At 37.2% G+C, this 19,262-nt stretch overlaps 1 protein-coding gene across 8 annotated transcripts in view; it reads right to left on the bottom strand.

Moving 5' to 3' along the window:
* Positions 1 to 9,019: 9,019 nt before the first annotated feature.
* Positions 9,020 to 19,262, bottom strand: part of MYSM1 (Myb like, SWIRM and MPN domains 1) — a 35,885-nt gene continuing 25,642 nt past the window's right edge. For 3 of the 8 annotated variants that reach the window (XM_058552531.1, XM_058552533.1, XM_058552534.1), the window contains 8 exons: positions 18,169 to 18,223; positions 17,738 to 17,788; positions 16,950 to 17,024; positions 15,933 to 16,121; positions 15,200 to 15,332; positions 11,025 to 11,130; positions 10,789 to 10,846; positions 9,020 to 9,776 (listed from right to left, as the gene is read on the bottom strand). In XM_058552531.1, the coding sequence (XP_058408514.1) occupies positions 9,609 to 9,776; positions 10,789 to 10,846; positions 11,025 to 11,130; positions 15,200 to 15,332; positions 15,933 to 16,121; positions 16,950 to 17,024; positions 17,738 to 17,788; positions 18,169 to 18,223 (835 nt within the window). In that variant the 3' untranslated portion in view covers positions 9,020 to 9,608. The remainder of the gene's footprint in view (positions 9,777 to 10,788; positions 10,847 to 11,024; positions 11,131 to 15,199; positions 15,333 to 15,932; positions 16,122 to 16,949; positions 17,025 to 17,737; positions 17,789 to 18,168; positions 18,224 to 19,262) is intronic. The other 5 variants (XM_058552532.1, XM_058552535.1, XM_058552538.1 and 2 more) reach the window with 5 other exon arrangements.

The following is a 19,262-nucleotide window of genomic DNA, read 5'->3' on the forward strand; positions in this document are numbered from 1 at the left end:
TCTCTGCCACTTCTGGGTATAACTTTGGATAAGTTACTTAAACACTCTATGGCTAAGTTTAAAATGGGGATATTAAACCTCTTGTAAAATGGGGATAATAAAAAATGGTCATGACTAATATTCAGCAATGTTAATGGAGATCCTTGCCAAAGCCATAATCCAAAAAACATAAAAATAAATGTGGAAAACTATATAAAAGGATAAGATAAAACTGATGCTAATTTAGATTCTAAGAGTTTCTACCTAAATAAACAACTAAAAACATACATGGCCAGAAAGAGGAACAATGTAGAAAATAAAGCTTTCCTATAGTGCTGTAATAACCAATTAGAAAACGCAATCAGGAGAAAAAAAAGATCCTAGTCAGAGCACAATAATAACCATAAAACATCTAGGAATGAATTTAGGAATAAACAGCAACCTACTTGGGGACTATTTACAAAGCTTACTATAGAACAATGTCATAAAGATAATATGGTATGTGTAGTCACTATTGCCAGTTTTCCAAATTGGGATGCAAATTGATACTCCCCCAGGAAGAAAAAAAATAGGTTGCTGTGGGGATTAAATCCGACACCATATGTCAAGCGTTTAGCACTGTATCTATAAATGGACAGATGCTATTATTATAAAATACCTTCCAAAATTAAAATGGCTAACCTGGAGGGACCACGAAACAAGGAAACTCACCTCCGGATCGCACAATGTCAAGGAACTAGACAACGGATGTCTTATAGCGTTTACAAATTCAGCCCCATGTTCCATCTTGTCTGACTGACTTAGGCCAATCACCCTCACAGGGCTGAGGCCACCGTGCTAGTAACCTGTGACAGAGCGCCCTCTAGTGGCCTAAATATTAACATGTTCATTAAGATGATTGAAGAACAAGTACAGCTTTGTGGATTTATAAGCAAACAGCAAGGATTTGGGGGTTCGTTAATCTTAGATAAAGCTAATAAAGCTAATCTTAGATAAAGCTAGTAACGTCTCATTAATTATATCACTTCTAATAGTAATTCCCTAGTCAACTTCTCCACAAAGTCATGTCCTGAGCATTTATTAGATCTTGCAGTTCTAAAAGACAGAATTACATTTTAAATTAAAACATAAATTATATTGAACATTTGAATTGCACATATAATCTTCAGAGTAGTTCTTTATTCCATGAAATTGAAAATAATTTGAAATCACTCAAAAGATGGTGCAATAGCAGAACTGGGGTCTTGCTAGAGGTGACCTTGCTGACTACTCGTCTGTGTGACTTTGGGCAAGTTGCTTCATTTCTGTGGACCTCAGTTACCTCATACTGGAATTTAGGATTCTAAGCCTGAACATTTTCAAGGTCTTTTCCAGCTCTAAAAGTCTTTGATTTGAGGGGGAAACATTCTCCATTTTCTTTTAATATTAGGGCTCCGGCTTCAAAGAAACTTGACGTCAACTTTTCTTTATGAATTTGGGGTCTCAAGCACAGTAGTTTAAAGCCCATTTGAAGATGAGTTGATAACATTTTATAAAGCCAACCCTAGCCATCCGTAACAGAGACGGCTAGTCACTAACAGAGGTGCATGTTCTTCCATAGTTCGGAATTCTATGGAGAAGCGGCTGCCCAACCAGGACTCCTTTTAGCAGCCCCTCTGCAGCCAGGTGGGACCATGTGACCAGTTCTTGCCAGAGAAATCTGAGCAAAAACGATGTGCGTGCTTCCCAGCCAGTTAAATATCAAATGTCTGATCCTCTATTCTTGTCCTCAGATGGATGACACGTGGGCTACTTGCAGCACAAGATGACAGAGCCACATGTGACCTCAATTACCTATTGTAGACGAGCTGCCCAAGAGAGCCACCCAATCAGAACACCTACAATGGACTTTGTGTGAGAAATAAACTTCAACTGTGTTAAGGCACTGACAAGATGGGGTGGTTGTTACAGCAGCTAGCTTTAATTCTCCTAACGTACTCCCCAACTCCATGATGCTGGAATCCAATCTGAGGCATCGCATAAAAGCAGACTGGTCTCATGAAAGCACATTCTCTCATTCCCTCGCTCTCTTGCTCTCAGTGGGTGAGGATTACATCCACTCATTTTGTTTATGTTTGTGATTAGGAAAATAGTTCTGTTCTGAAAAACATCTTATCAAGATTTCCTTTAAACTATTAAATGTCTTGTGTGTGTGTGAGGAAGGCCAGCCCTGAGCTAACATCCATGCCAATCCTTCTCCCTTTTTTTTTCCCTTTTTCTCCCCAAAGCCCCAGCAGACAGTTGTATGTCATAGTCGCACATCCTTCTAGTCGCTGCATGTGGGATGCGGACTCAGCATGGCCGGACAAGCGGTGCGTTGGGGCGAGCCCGGGATCCAAACCCGGGCTGCCAGTAGCAGAGCGCGCGCACTCAACTGCCAAGACACGGGGCCGGCCCAAAACTATTAAATTTTGTTACACAAAAGGAGTCTGATGTAGACAATCTTCTATCGATGGGCAGAGAAACCACAATTAGAGCTGAGTCATCCATCAGATGTTTTGGCACAAAAGAGGTTCAATAATCACTGATCTAGATAAAACAAACAAAGCAGTTAACTTGCTTTCTGAAACTTTCCAGTTCTGCATTTTGAGGTGACCTTGTTAAGTGGGGGAAGGTGGGAGAGTAATCATTGATTACACTCCGTAACGGGTATCAGAGTTATTAATTGATAAAGCTTGTTTTTGATAGTGGGAGAAATAAGGAAGACAAAAGCAAGTTTTCTATTTAGCTACATCTCTCTGCAATACTGAGAGTATTTTATTTAAGCTAGCATTCTATAGGAGAAGAATTGAGAATCAGTGATGTAGACACATCACGAAAGGAAGAAAAACTACTACAGTACAAACAGGCTTGCGGACAAGGCTGGTCTGGAGCCATAGGCTGAGTATGCTGCTGGCCACAATCAGAACATTATAGCAAATTCTTAATTAGCAAGAATCCATAACAGCTGTACAGAGGAATGACCTTCCAATGAAATAAATGCTTCATGGAATTAGAACTCAGGATTTTATTGTAGTCTGCCACCTAAGCTATCATTTAGGAGCCAAACTGGTTCTGTAAATAAGATGGTAAACGTGGCTGTACTACTATGCGGAAAATTAGCTTATACAAATTAAACATTTTTCTGCAGATGCTACCAAAATTTAAAGGGTACATAGAGCTTGATCTAGCAACTAAGCTCCTAGGAATCTATTCAGAGAAATATTAACAGCATGCAAATAAAATTTTTCATAGAAAAATGGGAACCACCTAAAGTTCATCAATTGAAAATGGATCAAGTCTAGCAAATCTTTACTACAGAATGCTGTGTACCTCCTGCAAAGAATGAACAGATGTCTACGTGCTGACATGGAGAGAATGTAAGAGAGCATAAGTGAGGCCATCTTGTTACACTAAATGGCACCAGCCCCTCCCATGGGACTACTCACTGCTCCGTATGTACTCTGAAAAATTCACATGCTTTCCTGATTTATGGCCTCCGCTTACGTCTGTACTCCCCAATAGCTTGATAAATTAAAAACTTTGTTCTATGAGTTTCTCTCCAGGAACAGGCTGACCACAGGCGGGACACACATCCACAAGGTATCCATCATAGCTGACAGAAGAATGGACCAATGTGATGCCTGGAGCCCAACGTCCCTGGATCCCCTCCTTATTGCCCATTTTCCCTATATATCTGCCTCAAGATTCCGTAATCTTTGAAGATGGTTTCTTGAGACATTAGTCTGCCATCTTTCCAGTTATGCTGGCTAATCAAATTAAAACTTCGTTTCTTGATCCCTAACTCTTTGTGATTAATTGGCTCAGATCGCGGCGAGCAGTGAGCCCATTACTCAGTAACAAGAAGTCCTCAGTGAGTTGACAGAAATTGACCATATAGTGTGACCTGTTGTCCTTGTTGTTTTTTAAATGGATAGGTTTTATATATGCTACTAAACAAGACTGGAAAGTTAAAGATCAGTTAATGAGTTAATTCTGATTTTAAGGTGCGATTTTCTCTTACTTTAAACCTTCTGTATCCTTCGTTGGCTGAATGTTAACTACCTTCATAATTAACATCTTCATATATATTGCCATCCAGCCAGACTCACCATTCTCTTTCTCCTTTCTTACCTCCATGCCTCTCTTCTCGCAAATGTCATTTAACCAAATCCTGCTACTGTTTAAAGGCAATCTCTTCCAAGAAATCGATCTCACTGCTCACATTCTAGAGAATTATTTCTCATTTGTCTTAACACCTATTACCCTTGAAGTCTTTTACAGGCATTTATAACCAATTCCAGTTGGTATCTTAGTGTCTTAGCTTTTCATGTTGTAGCTTTCCATGTCGATTTTTATGTGTTTCCCACTTATTAGGTAACAGGCTTCTTGTGGGAAGAAACCAAGATTTCCTCATCTTCCTGTCCCCTACAATGCTCAACATAATAGATGCTCAACCAATGTTTGCTGAATTAATGGGGCATTTTTTTGCAATGCAATGTGTATGCTGCTAATAATTTAGGGACAGACCAAATGATTTACCACTTTATTTTCAAAATTTTATTTATACAGAATCTTCAGAATGTTTTCCTTTAATTTTTACAAGGTAAAATCCCGAAGCTTAAAATCAGATATTTTATAATATGTCACGGTTAAATACAGGGAGGAGAGAGTTCAATCATTTTGAGGAAAAGCTTTCATAATTGTACAAACATTAATATTTACAATATTCTTTAATCTAGATATAGACAACATGGCATATTTAAATGTACAAAATAGTTAAAATCATTATATTTTATTACAGAATATTCCCCAATTCAAACTAATAAAAGAAATCCATCAACACTGATAACACGTGGGGAAAACAATAGCAAGAGCTTTATCAATAACCACAGTAAACGTACACACAATACACAACTCACACATCAAACCCACAAATTTAAAGACTAATCTATTTAAATCATGCTAGAAGCTAAAAACTATTTTATAATTCATAGGTTGAAACAGATGTTCTGTGATAACCTATGAAACAGGATACAAACTATGAAATCATATTTAACATATTTCCTAATTCCTAAGAGACTACTCTAGGGAACCTCAAAAATAGAAAATCAGGCATTTTTCCCTGAAATTAAAGTTATGAATACCTTCATAAATATATCCAAAGGAGAAAATAAAAACAACCCAAATATGATGAGTTAGTTTTACTTTCTCAAACATAGCTGGGTACAGAGTCTCCGGCCAAACCACAGCTTCTCTGGGATATTTCAATTTCCTCCTAATTTAGGGGGATAAACATATTTATTCTCTGCCTTGTTCCAGAAAGGATTTAAGGTGGCTTAAAAGCCAGATTCAGAAAATACCAAAAAGCACAAATTACAGGTTAAATGAAAAAACAGAGAAAACAGAGTTTGGGGGAACAGCACCCATAAAACCATTTAAGAAAAGATCAGGAATTCAGCTAAAGCAATCCACATTATTCTCCACAGGGATTTTCTGGAAATATTGCAAAACATGGTATTAATTTGAAAGAAAAATATTAAACTACTGGAAAACAAGAGATGCAGATCAAATTTGTTAAATTTTGTATTAACCCTGATGGAGTAGATGATGATAAAAAGGCATGTGCTTTTTTCTTTGTGCATGGGTGAAATAAGTTTTCCTAAATGCCATAATGTGTGACTCTAGATTTAGTCTCTAGCTATTGGTAGAGGAGAGTGTAGGTGAAAAGGAAAACAAAATTTGGGTACCCTGACTTAATTTCTACTGAGAAATCCACCAACTGATTCCTGTTGATGATGTGAGGACAGGTAGCTACATTCCAGGTGGTCCGGTGTCATATGGCTCTTCGTAAGTACAGGACAAAGCATCAATCCTAGGGAGTCCTGACTATACACACTGAATAACATCCCTCCAGGTCCTACAGCCCAGTGCACTAGGATCCAGCAAGATAAACAAGGGAAACTGAAGAGCAGGAGGGCTGCTCAGGTTGGCATGCTGAGGCCAGTCTCTGCTGCTGCCCAGACAGCTGCAGAAGCTCTGACTCTGCCGACAGTCTGCACGGCACACCCCTCACCCCACTCCAATAGGGGAGGAGTTACGGAGAGAAGGCTGGGGTAGCATTAATCAGCTTCCGGGAAACGTGAATGGGTCTGTTCAACTCTACTCTTCAGGCCCTGCTCTCAGCAAATGACAGAATGAACGATCTTGTACCTAAATGCTGAGAGGTTAAGAAGTAGAGGGAGTGGGGATGAAGGCGATAGGTATGTGGCATGAGTTTCAAAACTATTGATGAAGGATCAGAACAAAAATATCTACCTGAAAACTAAAACTAACCACTGTCTCCTACCTTTTTTTGAGGATGAATGGTCCTAAGGCAATACTCATGAGTTGGAGTAAAGAAGGAGTCAAGAAGGAAGTTCACGTCCATAGATCTAAAGCCGCAGGGAACTGCAATGTTCTTGGCTGGGGTGGCAGAGCTGGCTGAGGGCTTGTGAGGTAGGCTTCACAGGGGAGAGCGGGGAGAGGGTAGTTTTTTCCAACAATACCCTTCAGAATATAGGCAGGACCAGCTCATCTGTGAGGCACCACACCTCAGGCCCACAATCCTTTTAGAGGCCCATGAAAATGTTTTAATTTCTTTTAAATTCAGAAGAAAAAAACTGAACTTTTAGATTGAAGGACATGTTTATATATAATATTAATTTTATACAAATCCAATCGTAATGTATTAATTTTTAATTTTTTATGGAAGAAGAGGTCCACGGTGGCAAAAGTGTCTAAGGCCCAAAAAAGCCATAATGCAGCTTTGAATATAGGCCAATGGTTCAAGGCTGACATAATGGAGGGGAAGGAGAGTCCGATCTTGTTGATCGTCTTTTTTCTGAAGGTTACTTTGGGATTAGATTTTTAAAGAGGGCTAAGTCTAACAGTGGCGAAGTACTAGTGTCAATTTCCACTAGCCAAGATGGAAAAAGAAAAAAAAATTAAGTTCATTATTTTATTGTCTTTGTGTAATAGTAAGAACCACAGGAGGATGAAGAGATTTGGATGTTCTCAAGTCTTATCTCCACTCCTGTAAACATTACTGGAGGTAGGTTTTCCTTTGAGACCTGCCTCCTGAACTTCCTGTATCACACTGCCACTCAGTTCTAGACTCCTCTGTGCTTCTCTGAGGCCCTGGCTCCAATTACCTTCAGTAGCCCAAGGCTGACAGTGACAGCAATGTGGACACCTGCAGTTACAAAAATGTCTTAAGAATATGATCAGAGAGAAAACGAAGCAGGGTGAATGAATAAGGGAGGAGGGGACGAAAATATCACAGATTTCAATGTTCTAAAACTACATGGTCCAAAAAACACTGGGGAAGGATTTACACTAAAATGTTAACTGTGGTTTTCTAGATAAGAGGACTGAGATATTTTTATTTTACTTATGCTTCTCTGTTTTTTAAAAAATATTTTATAAGATAAATGTACTCCAGGAGAAAAAAACACTCAGTAAATATTATTTTAAAAATTGTGCTTTCAAAGCTCTAAACTCTGAAGATTACCATCTTTGAGTTCCTCACAGTATGGCTTAGGTTAGTAAATAGGGTTAACCACTGGCATGCAGAGGATTTGAGGACAGAACTTTTAACAATTTCCACTATTTTCAATCACCCAAATTCATCAATATTATAGGCAAATGTCAACGAAGTACTTATTACCACTTTTTAGGATCTGTTCCCGATGTACAACAAGGAAAATATGTCAAAAGGAAGAGTACGAAGGAATGAATTACTACCTTTTACAGAACCACAGGCTTTCTGCATGTGGAAGGAAATACTAAGTCATAAAATTTAGACCCTTAACTTACAGGTAAAGAGCCTGAGGTCCAGACAGGTTATATGACTTTATCACTGTCACACAGCAAAGCTGGTAACAGAATTAGAATGGAAAATACTACCAGTTTTCTTTAAACACATTTGTTAATTTGAGAACTGTACCATCTCACAATATATAAAGTTCCAGGCAAGTCGTCAACTATTAAAATGAACCACAAGATTTTAGACCTGGAAGGATGCTAGGAAGATAATTTCAACCTCAGTTACACAAGAATTTAGGCCTAGAGAAGGTAAACTATATCCCCAAAATCACAAGGTTGAGTCAAGACCCAGGTCATCTAACACTGGCTCCCTGCTCCTTCCAATATTGTCTTGTTCATCCTTGGCTATTGATTACCTCCAAAAAAGGGGAAAAACAGAGTATCATACCCAGAAGAAATGTAATAAAACTGTCAGTAATAAGAATGCTTACAGAATGGATATAAATCAATTCTATGGTTAACAGAAATAAACTAAAATCTATTAGAATAAATCAGGCAGCATGATTGCTAACTTTTATTTGAAAACATACCTAAACGTAAATCACAATTTTAACTTTCGTTGTTTGAAGATGAGGCAAGATTGTTCAGTGTCGAAGGCTCATGTATCTGAAAATAAATTCTCAGTGTTTGCAATTCTCAAGAGCAGAGGTTGGAAGATAACAACCAGCAACCTGTTTTTTGTGAGGCCTATGAGCTAAGAACGGTTTTACATTTTTAATGGGTTGTAAAAAAATATAAAGAAGAATGTCTGATAGAGACAGTATGTAGCCTAAGTTATTGACTAACTGCCTCTTTATATAAAAAGTTTGCTGACCTCTGTTCTGGATTCAGAAAGTATATGAAACTGGGCTGAATATGTAATACGTCCTGGAAGGCTTTCTTGTTTTTAAAATTAAATCTCTTGATTTATTTAAGCATTATTGCAATTTGCCTCTTTCTGATAGCAAGTAGTAGGGGAAAAAAAAAATCTAGTTTGAGGGTTATGCTTACCTGTGTTCCAGTTAAACGAGGTTTTATCACATACAGTAAGGTAAGTGGACATATAGGTGAACCTAATATTTTATGTATCTGATATCCATACAAAATGTTTCAGATAGCTGAGAAAATGGCATATCCTGTAGTATTATTATAAAATAAAATGGAAGCAAATATCTGTAATTAAAAAACTGGTAATTTGATTCTCTTCTTTGGGTCTCTTTTCTATTTTTCAGATTTTACTCCATATGCCTCCCCTGGCCTCCCATAGCACATTGTCAGATTTATTATACCAGTAGTTCTCAACTATGATAATTACCTCAGTGACCCCCCTTCTCGATCTCATTTGCAACCTTAAATGAATCTTACCAAACACACAGAAAGAATGAATGCTCCTAACGAGACATGAGATACCAAAACAGAATGGTGAGTTGGGTGAGCAATAAAAATTAGAGACCCGTTGCACTCATCAACCTGAACACAACAGTAAAACAGACCACCCTCAGAGCCTACTGCACTGCTTACTGCCACGGCAGGACTGGAGCACCTTGGGAGACCCTGCTTTACACAACATTCTCATCATCACTATATGAAAACAAGTCCACACCTCTTTCTTGTCAGGTGATTTACATGGCAAAGTTTAGATTTTGTGAACTAGAGAAAAAAGATCAAAGCTGTGCCATGGTTAACTAAATTACAATAATTTCAAGGTTATAACTTTGAAAGCAGGATCTACCGTGTCAAGATTAAAATGCCTTACTTTAAAATAATTACATTAATAATTCCTTTGGACCCACAGTACAGTTCTCTTCAGCCACTCCATTCTCTTGTTTGCTTTTATAATTGGAAAGGAATAGATTTTCTATTTGAGTCAAGAATTCTTCAGCAATGAAGCAATTGGTGACTGTGCTCAGAGTTTTCCTCAGACACTCCAAAAGCTGGTTGAAAAAAAAGTTTTATATTTAAATACATAAAAAGTGTAAAAGAGGATTTGCATTATTATCATTATTTTATCCCTTTCCAAATCTCGCATTTTCTAATGGTCAAATGAGAAACATTCTCCCTAAATGTGCTTAAAGATAAACTTGTCTTCCATAATCATGGAGTGTAGGAAGTCACTGTTGAGGAAGGCTTAGGTTAGTCCCTTTATGATTCTATATAGAGACAAACCTTATACACATGTGATGCTTTCTCCTTTGGACAAATATGTGACCTTGATTCTTTTTTTAGTAGCTACATTAACAAAGCAAAATAATCCTGTAAGATAAAAATCTATGTATATACACAGGACTCTACCATTTCAAAATTAGGATGCTATAGTCTATTTCCTGGGAAATGTGCATGTTACTCTTCCAACAGAACAAAGAGAAAGGCTATAATAGAAGAAGGTAAAAAACATTAAAAATAAACTTAATATGTTTAAATTTTCTATTCTCAAATTGCTACCAAAAAAAAAGACAGACAAATGTTGCCAGTCTTCTGGTCTTAACTCATTATACTCATAGAAACAAAACTAGAGGTGAAATAAAAGAATTCACTACTCTTATTTCTTACCAAAAAGTTAAATAAAATGATCATTTAAATTTAATTCTTAGATTTATATCATTCTTAAAAATGATCAATTGTTAAAGCCAAACGGAAACATGATGCTTTTGAATTTAATAAAATGAGAAAAATGTTCCCCATTGTGTACAATAATAATCTGCCAAGAAATTTATCAGCCAACACTGACAAATTTATTCTAAAATACTATTATTTCTACATGCAAGTGTGGGCAACAAAACACATTACTAATTATCTCTTAGAAATTAATTTTAGAAAGGAAAAAGCAATAAAGGAAACACACAGAAAATGTATCCACAAAGCATTAGGCATCATGGGAAAACACATCGAGATGAATAGCTTTAGAATCTGTGAACAACAGAACCAATTAAAATGAGGGCAGCTTACTTTCTGCAAACAAGTCAGGTCAGAATCCCGGCGAAAGATTTTATCCATGGGGACACTGCTGTTGGAAGAAATATGAAAAGAAACCAATGAAACAAATACTATAAACTAATCAGTTTTGTAATAAACCATCACTGATGCCGTACATCACAATTTTATATTTAACTTGGGTTTTCTCTCAAACAGAATTTAATGAGAAACGCTACAGACAGGCAACCATCTCAAACCACAGCACATACCTGTGGGACAGCCTGTATTTTCCTATTATCCATCTTGTCTTTTCAAACACTAATCCCCACCGAGGTTCCTCTAACATCTGTTGTACTTCAAATTTGTAAGGTAAACCTAGAAAAGCATAAAGCAGCACATTTCATCAACTATTTCTTAAATCTCCAGTCTCCTTTTAATTACTTAAAATTCTCTTCAGTGTTTTCACGACCACAGCTTGGCAGACCAATTGAGCAGCACTTTAAACATAGTGGGCATTCATCAAACATTTACTGCCTGGCTGAACTCGATACATCAAGCATATTAATACCAAGCAATTAATAATAATAAAAGAGTAAAAGCGCCATTTGCATGACAATTCTATGCAAAGAATTGTGAGAGACAGGATGATCACACAATTTATCATCCAAACCAAGAGACTTTTTGCATGAAAGGGGGCACTATTCATAATTGTGCCAGAACCACAGGCTTGAACTGGGTCTGACCTAGGCAAACCAAGACATATTCCACGCCAGTGATTTTTTTCTACATAGGTTGTCAAGCTGACAACAATGCTATAAGGTAGGCAGCATAATTCCTATTTAACAGATGAGACAACTGAGGCTGAGACAGGTTAAGCTACCTGTTTAGGTTAGTGAAGTGGAAGAGCGTGGAGCACAACCCTAGCAGGTGTGCCTGGCTTCTGAGCCCACACTCCTTCCACCTCCCAACAGGTGCTCATCTAAGACGAGACAGGGAACAGGACTAATTCTGGAGAGGCAGCAGCCGCACTCGAGTCAAAGGTGTCACGCTCAACTCTGGAGGAAAGGAGCCCAAGGGGTGGATATTATGTACACAGCTAGAAAGGAAAAGACATCAAAGGCTGAGCCTACTTGGAAATTTCTCACATATCCTTCAAGATTCCCATGCAACTGTACTTACAGCATATTAAAAGAAAAGCTCAGCTGACTCATTACCAATAGCCACCACCATAATAACACATGTTTACCACGCGCCAGCCTTGAGGTGCTTTATCCACACGTGCGGCCACTTCAATAACTAGCTACTACCACGGGCCCCATTTTTGTTGTTGGATGAGGACACTGAGCCACAGAGAAGGTAACTAACCTGTTCATGGGCATATATAACTACCCAGGAAGAGGTAGAGCCAGGATTTGAGCCCAGGCAGTCTGGCTCGAGTTGACGTTCTTAACCTTTAAATTACACTGCCTCTCAACTGGATGTCTGCCACCATAAGGCTTTTCAAGTAAATGAAATGCCAACAAATCAGAAGGCAAAAGAAAAAAACCCAACTATACTTCCTCAAAATATAAGCACAGTTCGTCAATATGCTCTCAAAGGCTTTTTTTTCCTCATTTTTTTCAGGTGTATGGAAAGACGGAAGGAAAGAGCAGGCCTGATGATAACTGAACTTTTCATTTCTCAATTCTTCTCCATTTCATTTTCTCCCCTCCAAAAGCTGGAGTGACACATTACAGTCCACAAGCTATTAAGCAAACTCCTTTTGGTGGTAACAATCATTTACTTGATATGCTTTGATTACCTATGAAGCACAGACAACATATAATCATAACTACCTATCGAAGACCTATTATTTGCTAAGCTCTTTACATACATTACTGACAATCTTTACCCCTGTAAGCAAGGTAATAATTTTTTCTCATTTTACAGATGTGGCAAAGGAGAATAAGAGAGGTTAAGTAATCTGCCTGAGGCAAAATAACCAATAAATGTCAGAGCTGGGATCTGAATCCAGGTTACCAACTCCTACTCTTAATGAAAGTTAAAACAAGAATAAAGAGAGGTAAATTAATGCATTTTCACTCTGCGCTGATGGCAAACCATGAAAACACACACACACACACACACACACACACACACACACACACACACAATATATATAGCTCTATTTAGCATTAAGAATATTTTTCTAGGTTAAAAAACGGGCACTAAAACCAGTAAAAATTTCCTTTTGTACTGAATATTTTTACCCACTAAAATATCAGAAAACTAATCACTACGTATATTTCCTGCCTATTACAAGCACAGAAAATGCTTAACCATTACAGATATTTTAAAGATATGATTTGTGTATATACCTAACAGAGAAAAAATTTTTAAAAATAAATAAATAAAGATAGGACCCAAGTTAAAAGTAATGTAACACAAAGTATCCTAACTAAGGCTTCTAGAAAATCTTAATTCTTGAACCAGAGGGTTTCCAAGAGGATCAAAGTGATGGATTTAGGATTAAGGCCTAATATGCAGTGTTGATAATGGTCAAGTCATTTAAGAGAATCGCTGCCCAACAGAAATTGCTGCAATAATGATAACGTTGGATACTTGTGCTCTGTCCACGGCAGCTTATGTGAGCATCTAGTACTGCTCCCTCTAATCCTTTCAAGCAGCTCTCTCCTCCGTCTGGCGGTTTCTGCCCAGGCAAGTGCTGGTCTGCATCTTGCTAAATACTAAATCTGTACCTTTTCCGGAGTTTGCTCTCAATGTGGATTTCTGCTCTCTGGTACTCTGTCCTGAAAAGTGAGTTGCCCTGGTCTCACCTCCATCACCTCAACTCAAAGTCTGCCAGGCTCTAGGTGGGTTTCTCTTCCTTGTGCCATACGTGATAACTCTTTTAAGTCAGTAAGCTAGGGTAATTTTGGGCTCACTTCATTTGTTTCCATCTCCCAGCAATCATATCCCTTTACTGCCTGATGTTACATCCTAAATACCATTAAAAACCATGTCCAGTTTTTTGGTTGTTTCAGACAGGTCCTTGTTACTTCACTTTGGGCAGAAGTGGAACTCTAAAGAAACTGAATTTTAAATTTCATATAATTCTAATTGATTTAAAGTCACATGTGGCTAGTAGCTACTGTATTGGACAGCATCAGAGAAGAGCCTCACTCCCAAAATCTAGCAGATTGTGACATTAAGAAATGATTTAAATTGAGAACAAGTTAATTGTGATTCCTCCTTTTGTAACTTTTTGTAAAATTATACTGGGCTAAACAATGAGGTATATATGTGCTATGCTCAAAGTGGGCATTTTGGACTAAAGTTAATGTCAATATTATTCATTCAATAAAAACCTACAAAGCACTGACCACTTCCTAGGTGCAAGGCAACTGATTAGCTGCTGGTGATACAAAGACAAAGAGGACGCAGTTCCTGCTCTTTGGGGCTCACAGTTTAGCAAGGCACGATCAAGAGATGAATTACATTAAAAGACAAAAGTGATCATGAAGGTAGGAGACAAGTGTTGCAGGTGCACAAAGAACAGAGCAACTAATAGTAAATGACATGGGGGTAGTGCTGGGGTCTTTACCAAAGAGAGAGCATCTGAGTGACATCATTAAGAATGAAGAAATTAATTTGTTAAGCAAACATTCATTTATTACCTACATTACGCCAGGCCTTGTGCTAGAAACTGAGGATAGAAAAATGAGTATAATACAATATCTATCTTCAAGGAGCCCATGGACTAATGGGAGAGAGGACAACATGCAGTGACAGTACCCAGTATCCTAGAGATGTCAATTGTTTCCTCCAATCTTTTCCTTTCCACCCACATTCCCCTCTTACCCTCCCCTACCTTCCCTAGTCTGCTACACTAATTCCCTATCCAACCAGAGTTGACTGGGCCAGAAGTGGACATAAATCCCAAAGGAACCAAGTCATATGACAGGCTAAACCAACCAAATTCTTTCTTGAGATAGAGTGGAAACTAAGAGATATAAAAATAGAGTTAGCTATTGTTAAGCCTAAACTGAGAGGTCATGGAGAGCTGGTCGTAGGGTGGGCATTTTTCTTTTTATTTTTTTTATTTGAATGCCATCGTAGAGAAAGTCAGTTTGCATTTATCAAAAAATTTTCGTAACAACAGACTTTGTCTATTTTGCTTATTGCAGCGTCTCCAGTACCTAACACGCACACTGCTTGGCCACAACTTTTCTCCACGTTGCAATCCTTTTGCCCAGTGGCCATGGTAACACAGTAGGGACTTGAACCTAGAAGAGTATCATAAAAGGGAAGAGGGTGGCTGCACTGCATGCTGTGCTAACAGTGATTCCCTAGTTGAGGGCACAAACTTTTCCATCACATAGTTTTGCATAGCTGTAAATTCTTTGATTTGTAAGATTCAAAGAAATAAAGGCAGAAATAGGATGAAGTTTTGTTGAAAACTTACGGTATGAGCCATCTGGGCTAACTTCATCACTTATAACCAGGCAGGTAATCTGGGAATAAGGTAAAGGATTGTTTCGATTATAAGGACTAACAATCATTCCAATGAACTTTGCACCGCCTCTGGAGAAGTAACTCTACAATTAAAGGAAAAGTAGAATTAGTTTCAACTACATAAATTTAAAAGTCAGTATTTACCCATACCAACATTTTAAACATCTAATGGAGGAAATGGGAACACAAAGGTGTGATAAAACCTTCATATCCAAACAGCAGCTAAATGTAATGTCTTATATATTCATTCCACACAGTCAATTTTTCAGGCCATAATGTGTTCAACCCAACCTGAAACGGCCCTTAAAAAGATCACCTGACCTGCAAGATCCATATTTGCCATAAATATTTTTACAAATTATATTCATTACCCTTCAGTTGTAATCTTTATTAATATGTTAACAATTTACAAACAGCTGTCTACAGCAAAAACATTCACATATCAAACAAAATTATCTGTATTAAATAAAATAGCTGATTTTCCAAATGTTTAAATAAACATGTATTACTCTTGTAATCAGAAAAAAATGCAAGTTATTTCAAAATTCCAGATGTAAAGAATATTAGAAATGCAACATTTTCCTAGAAGTGTTAAAAAGTATATTTATTTAACAGAAAATGATGAGAGGGGAGAGAATGTGCAATTATTTACAGCTACATACACATAAGCCCTACAAACACACCTGATATTTGGCTTGAGTGTCAATATCTCGTAAGGAAGGATTAGGATCAAAGGCAGGATGAGAATGATACCATCCAATAACACTATAGCCTCGTACAGCCAAGGTTTCCGAGGCCTGTGTTTGTGAGACAGGATCCATCTCACACTGTAGTCCTGTACTCAGACTGTTACAGGGTTCTGCTGCACAGACCTATAAAGGATTAATCCTTATATGATTACACTGAAATCCTGTTAATTCTATTACTTTAATGTTTCAGTTCTCTCATACATAGATACACAAACTTTTTAAAGTCAAGCTTTTATTTGACAATACCACAGGCAGCCTTTAACTTGCACAATAATTACACTCCAAACGTGACTGTATGCCTGGAACTCAGGATCCATTTTTCTACTCAAACAAGGTCATGATAATTGTTAATTTCCAGGTCAGCTGATACAATATCTGTACATAGTCTTTCAATGACCCCTATTATTTATGGTAATAATTTCAACAGAATGATACACACCAAGTTTCAACTATAAGGTTAGCACATGTTTATGGCCTCTTAGGAGTTATAGCTTTTTACTGGTGAAGGCCATGAGGAACCAAAGCCTGGCAGTGTTCCCTCTTTCTCGGTGGTAAAAGTAAACAGGTGCTCAAAACAGTCATGCGTTGCTTAATGACAGGGATATGTTCTGAGAAATGCATCGTTAGGCGACTTCGTCCTTGTGTGAACACCACAAGAGTGTACAAACCTAGATGGTATAGCCTACTACACACCTAAGCTACATGGTACTAACCTTATCGGCCCACCGTGGTATAAGTGGTCTGTCATTGACTGAAACATCATCATGCAGTGCATGACTGTATATGGAATGTTAAGTCACTTCTGGGAATATATAACTTTCTACATTTGCATATTCTCATTTATATCATAGGTAAAGTCTATATTTTAATTATATCCACTGTAATCTAAAAAACATTTTGTATGGCAGCAGGATTAAATAATTAAAAAGTTTTTTAAAAGAGAGAACTTACTTCAACTATCTTATCAACTTCTGAGTATCTTCCTCCTAACAGACCAATCACTTCTGCCATAGAAACATGAGCATGCTAAAAGAAATACAAGATAGACTTAGCTCAAACATACAAACCCACCTGACAAAAAATGAGAATAAAACTCACTTATCACAGGAGAGTCATCTACAAGTATGGTAATTACGTTTTTCTAAAATAAAAGTAGCACAGTAGAGGAACCAGATGCTAGGCTCAGCGCACAGAGACCTAAGATCTCAGATCTATCTTCACTGCCGGCTGAGCAGCTTTGAACTAAACATTCAAACACTCCAAGATGCCATGTTTTCATTTACAAAATGAAGATATCATTTGCTCTCCCTGTTTGGGAAAGGTCTCATAAGGATACAAAGTAAAAATCACTCTGGGTCCTCCTATAGAAAAATATCATAAACAAACACACAACAAATTGGAAGGCTCAGCGATTTAGTGCAAACAAGGAACCTCCAAATTATAGTTGTGCTTTGTCGCGGTTATCTAGAAGGCAGCAGACAAAGGATACTAGGAAATGAAAATAGGGTTAATGATGATAAACAGTCTGCAAAAACTCACATTAATTTATTTTCTCTAAAATATGGAAACATGCAATTGTTTGGCTTTTCTCCAAAAGAAAAGACTTATTTTTAGATTCCTTGTAAAAGAGGATAGTTAAGATCCAAAATACACGTCTTCCATACTCTCTTATGCCTGCAATAAAAATACACAAGAATAGAAATCAGAATAACTAAGTAAACACAATAGATTATCCTTACCAAATCCATTATTAAAAGTGCTTCTGAAGCCACTTTCACCTGAAATGGCTCCTGAAATATAAAAAAAAAAAAAAAAAAAAAATGGGGGAGCATAAAAATAGAGATTTTGTTCTCCCTAACCGGAACGTCCACCCTTTTCTCCTTTACCTATCACATCAAGTTCTCACCACCAACCAAGGCTCAGTGCAAACCAGACTTTTTTTAAAAAAAAATATCATTTTCAACCCCAACATGGAGAAACTCTCTCCCATTTCCCATCTCTATCATTCATCTGACCCTTAATGTACCTCTCCTTGTCCAATCTTTCACATACATACAGGCCTTGTGCATAAAAAAAGAAAATATATTTTTCTTTTAGAGAAAGAAAGGAAGGAATATTTCACGCCTGACAGGAGCATTATTTATGGTCATTCGGTGATCATAAGTAGTACCTGCTTTTCCTCACTGAAAACATTACAAGGTATCAGTTGGAAGGGATCAAATGAGCTGAAAAACAAAAAACAATCACTTCTAGTATAATCTCAGTAACAAGATCAGAAAAATAACATTTATTTACACATTTGAAAATGTTTATCAACAATCTAAACCTAAATTCTGTCTGAGTGAGAAAAAATATTAAACCAGGAGAATTTCTTAGGACATTCCCTTTTGAAAGAAGCACTGTTCTTTTGGACTTGATTAAAAAAATGGGAAATGACAGGACCTTTGGGAAAAAGTAATTCTGTTGTCAATTTCTTTAAGAAAGATGTAAGTTTCTCAAAAATACTTCTGTCAGTACAATTATGTGCTGAGCATAGAGTAAGGACTCAATAAATATTCGTTGAATGAATAAATGGCAAACACGTCTGCTTAAGAAATTAATATATATATAGAAAGTTCTATGACAACACATATTTTAAAATGAAAAAGTAAAAAAAGATGGAAAGAGAAGCATCTAACCAAGGCTAGATTCAAAAGCATGTGTAAATCTGAGAGAAATGTTAGAAAGGCTTTGTGACCAGTAAAGAATTGAGGTTTGAGAAAAATATTAGGAACAATAAAGAGGTTTTTTTAGGTTATGTTCAGAGAAAGAAAAAAACCAAACAAACAACGAACACGTTCATGTTAACATAACTGCCAGTGAGCAGGACTAAAAGCCAAGATAGATGAGAAAACAGGAAGAGAGCATACATGAGCCAGAGCACTGAAGAACCATAACATGAAACCACAGTCAACCTTTTCTGAGAGCCGAAGAGAATGGGAAAATAATTGGAGGACTACGAATAGGAAATTACTGGGCTTCTTTTCAAAACATAAAAAAGCAGACTTTAGAAGCAGAGGAATCAGATGTTGAACAATGGGAAAATTCTAGAAAAGATTATTAAATAGCTAATTTGTGAGCCTTTAGCAAGTGAAGAGGTGACTACTAAGAAAAATAATGGGTTCATGAAAATATAAGTTATCATGGTAAGTAAAACCTAAATTTCATTTTTGATAGGAATTATCTGCTAGACACTAGTAGACTCAAAAAGACTAAATATATTTT

Source organism: Diceros bicornis, chromosome 13 (genome assembly GCF_020826845.1).
Source record: "Diceros bicornis minor isolate mBicDic1 chromosome 13, mDicBic1.mat.cur, whole genome shotgun sequence".
In the NCBI taxonomy this organism is placed as follows: Eukaryota; Metazoa; Chordata; class Mammalia; order Perissodactyla; family Rhinocerotidae; genus Diceros; species Diceros bicornis.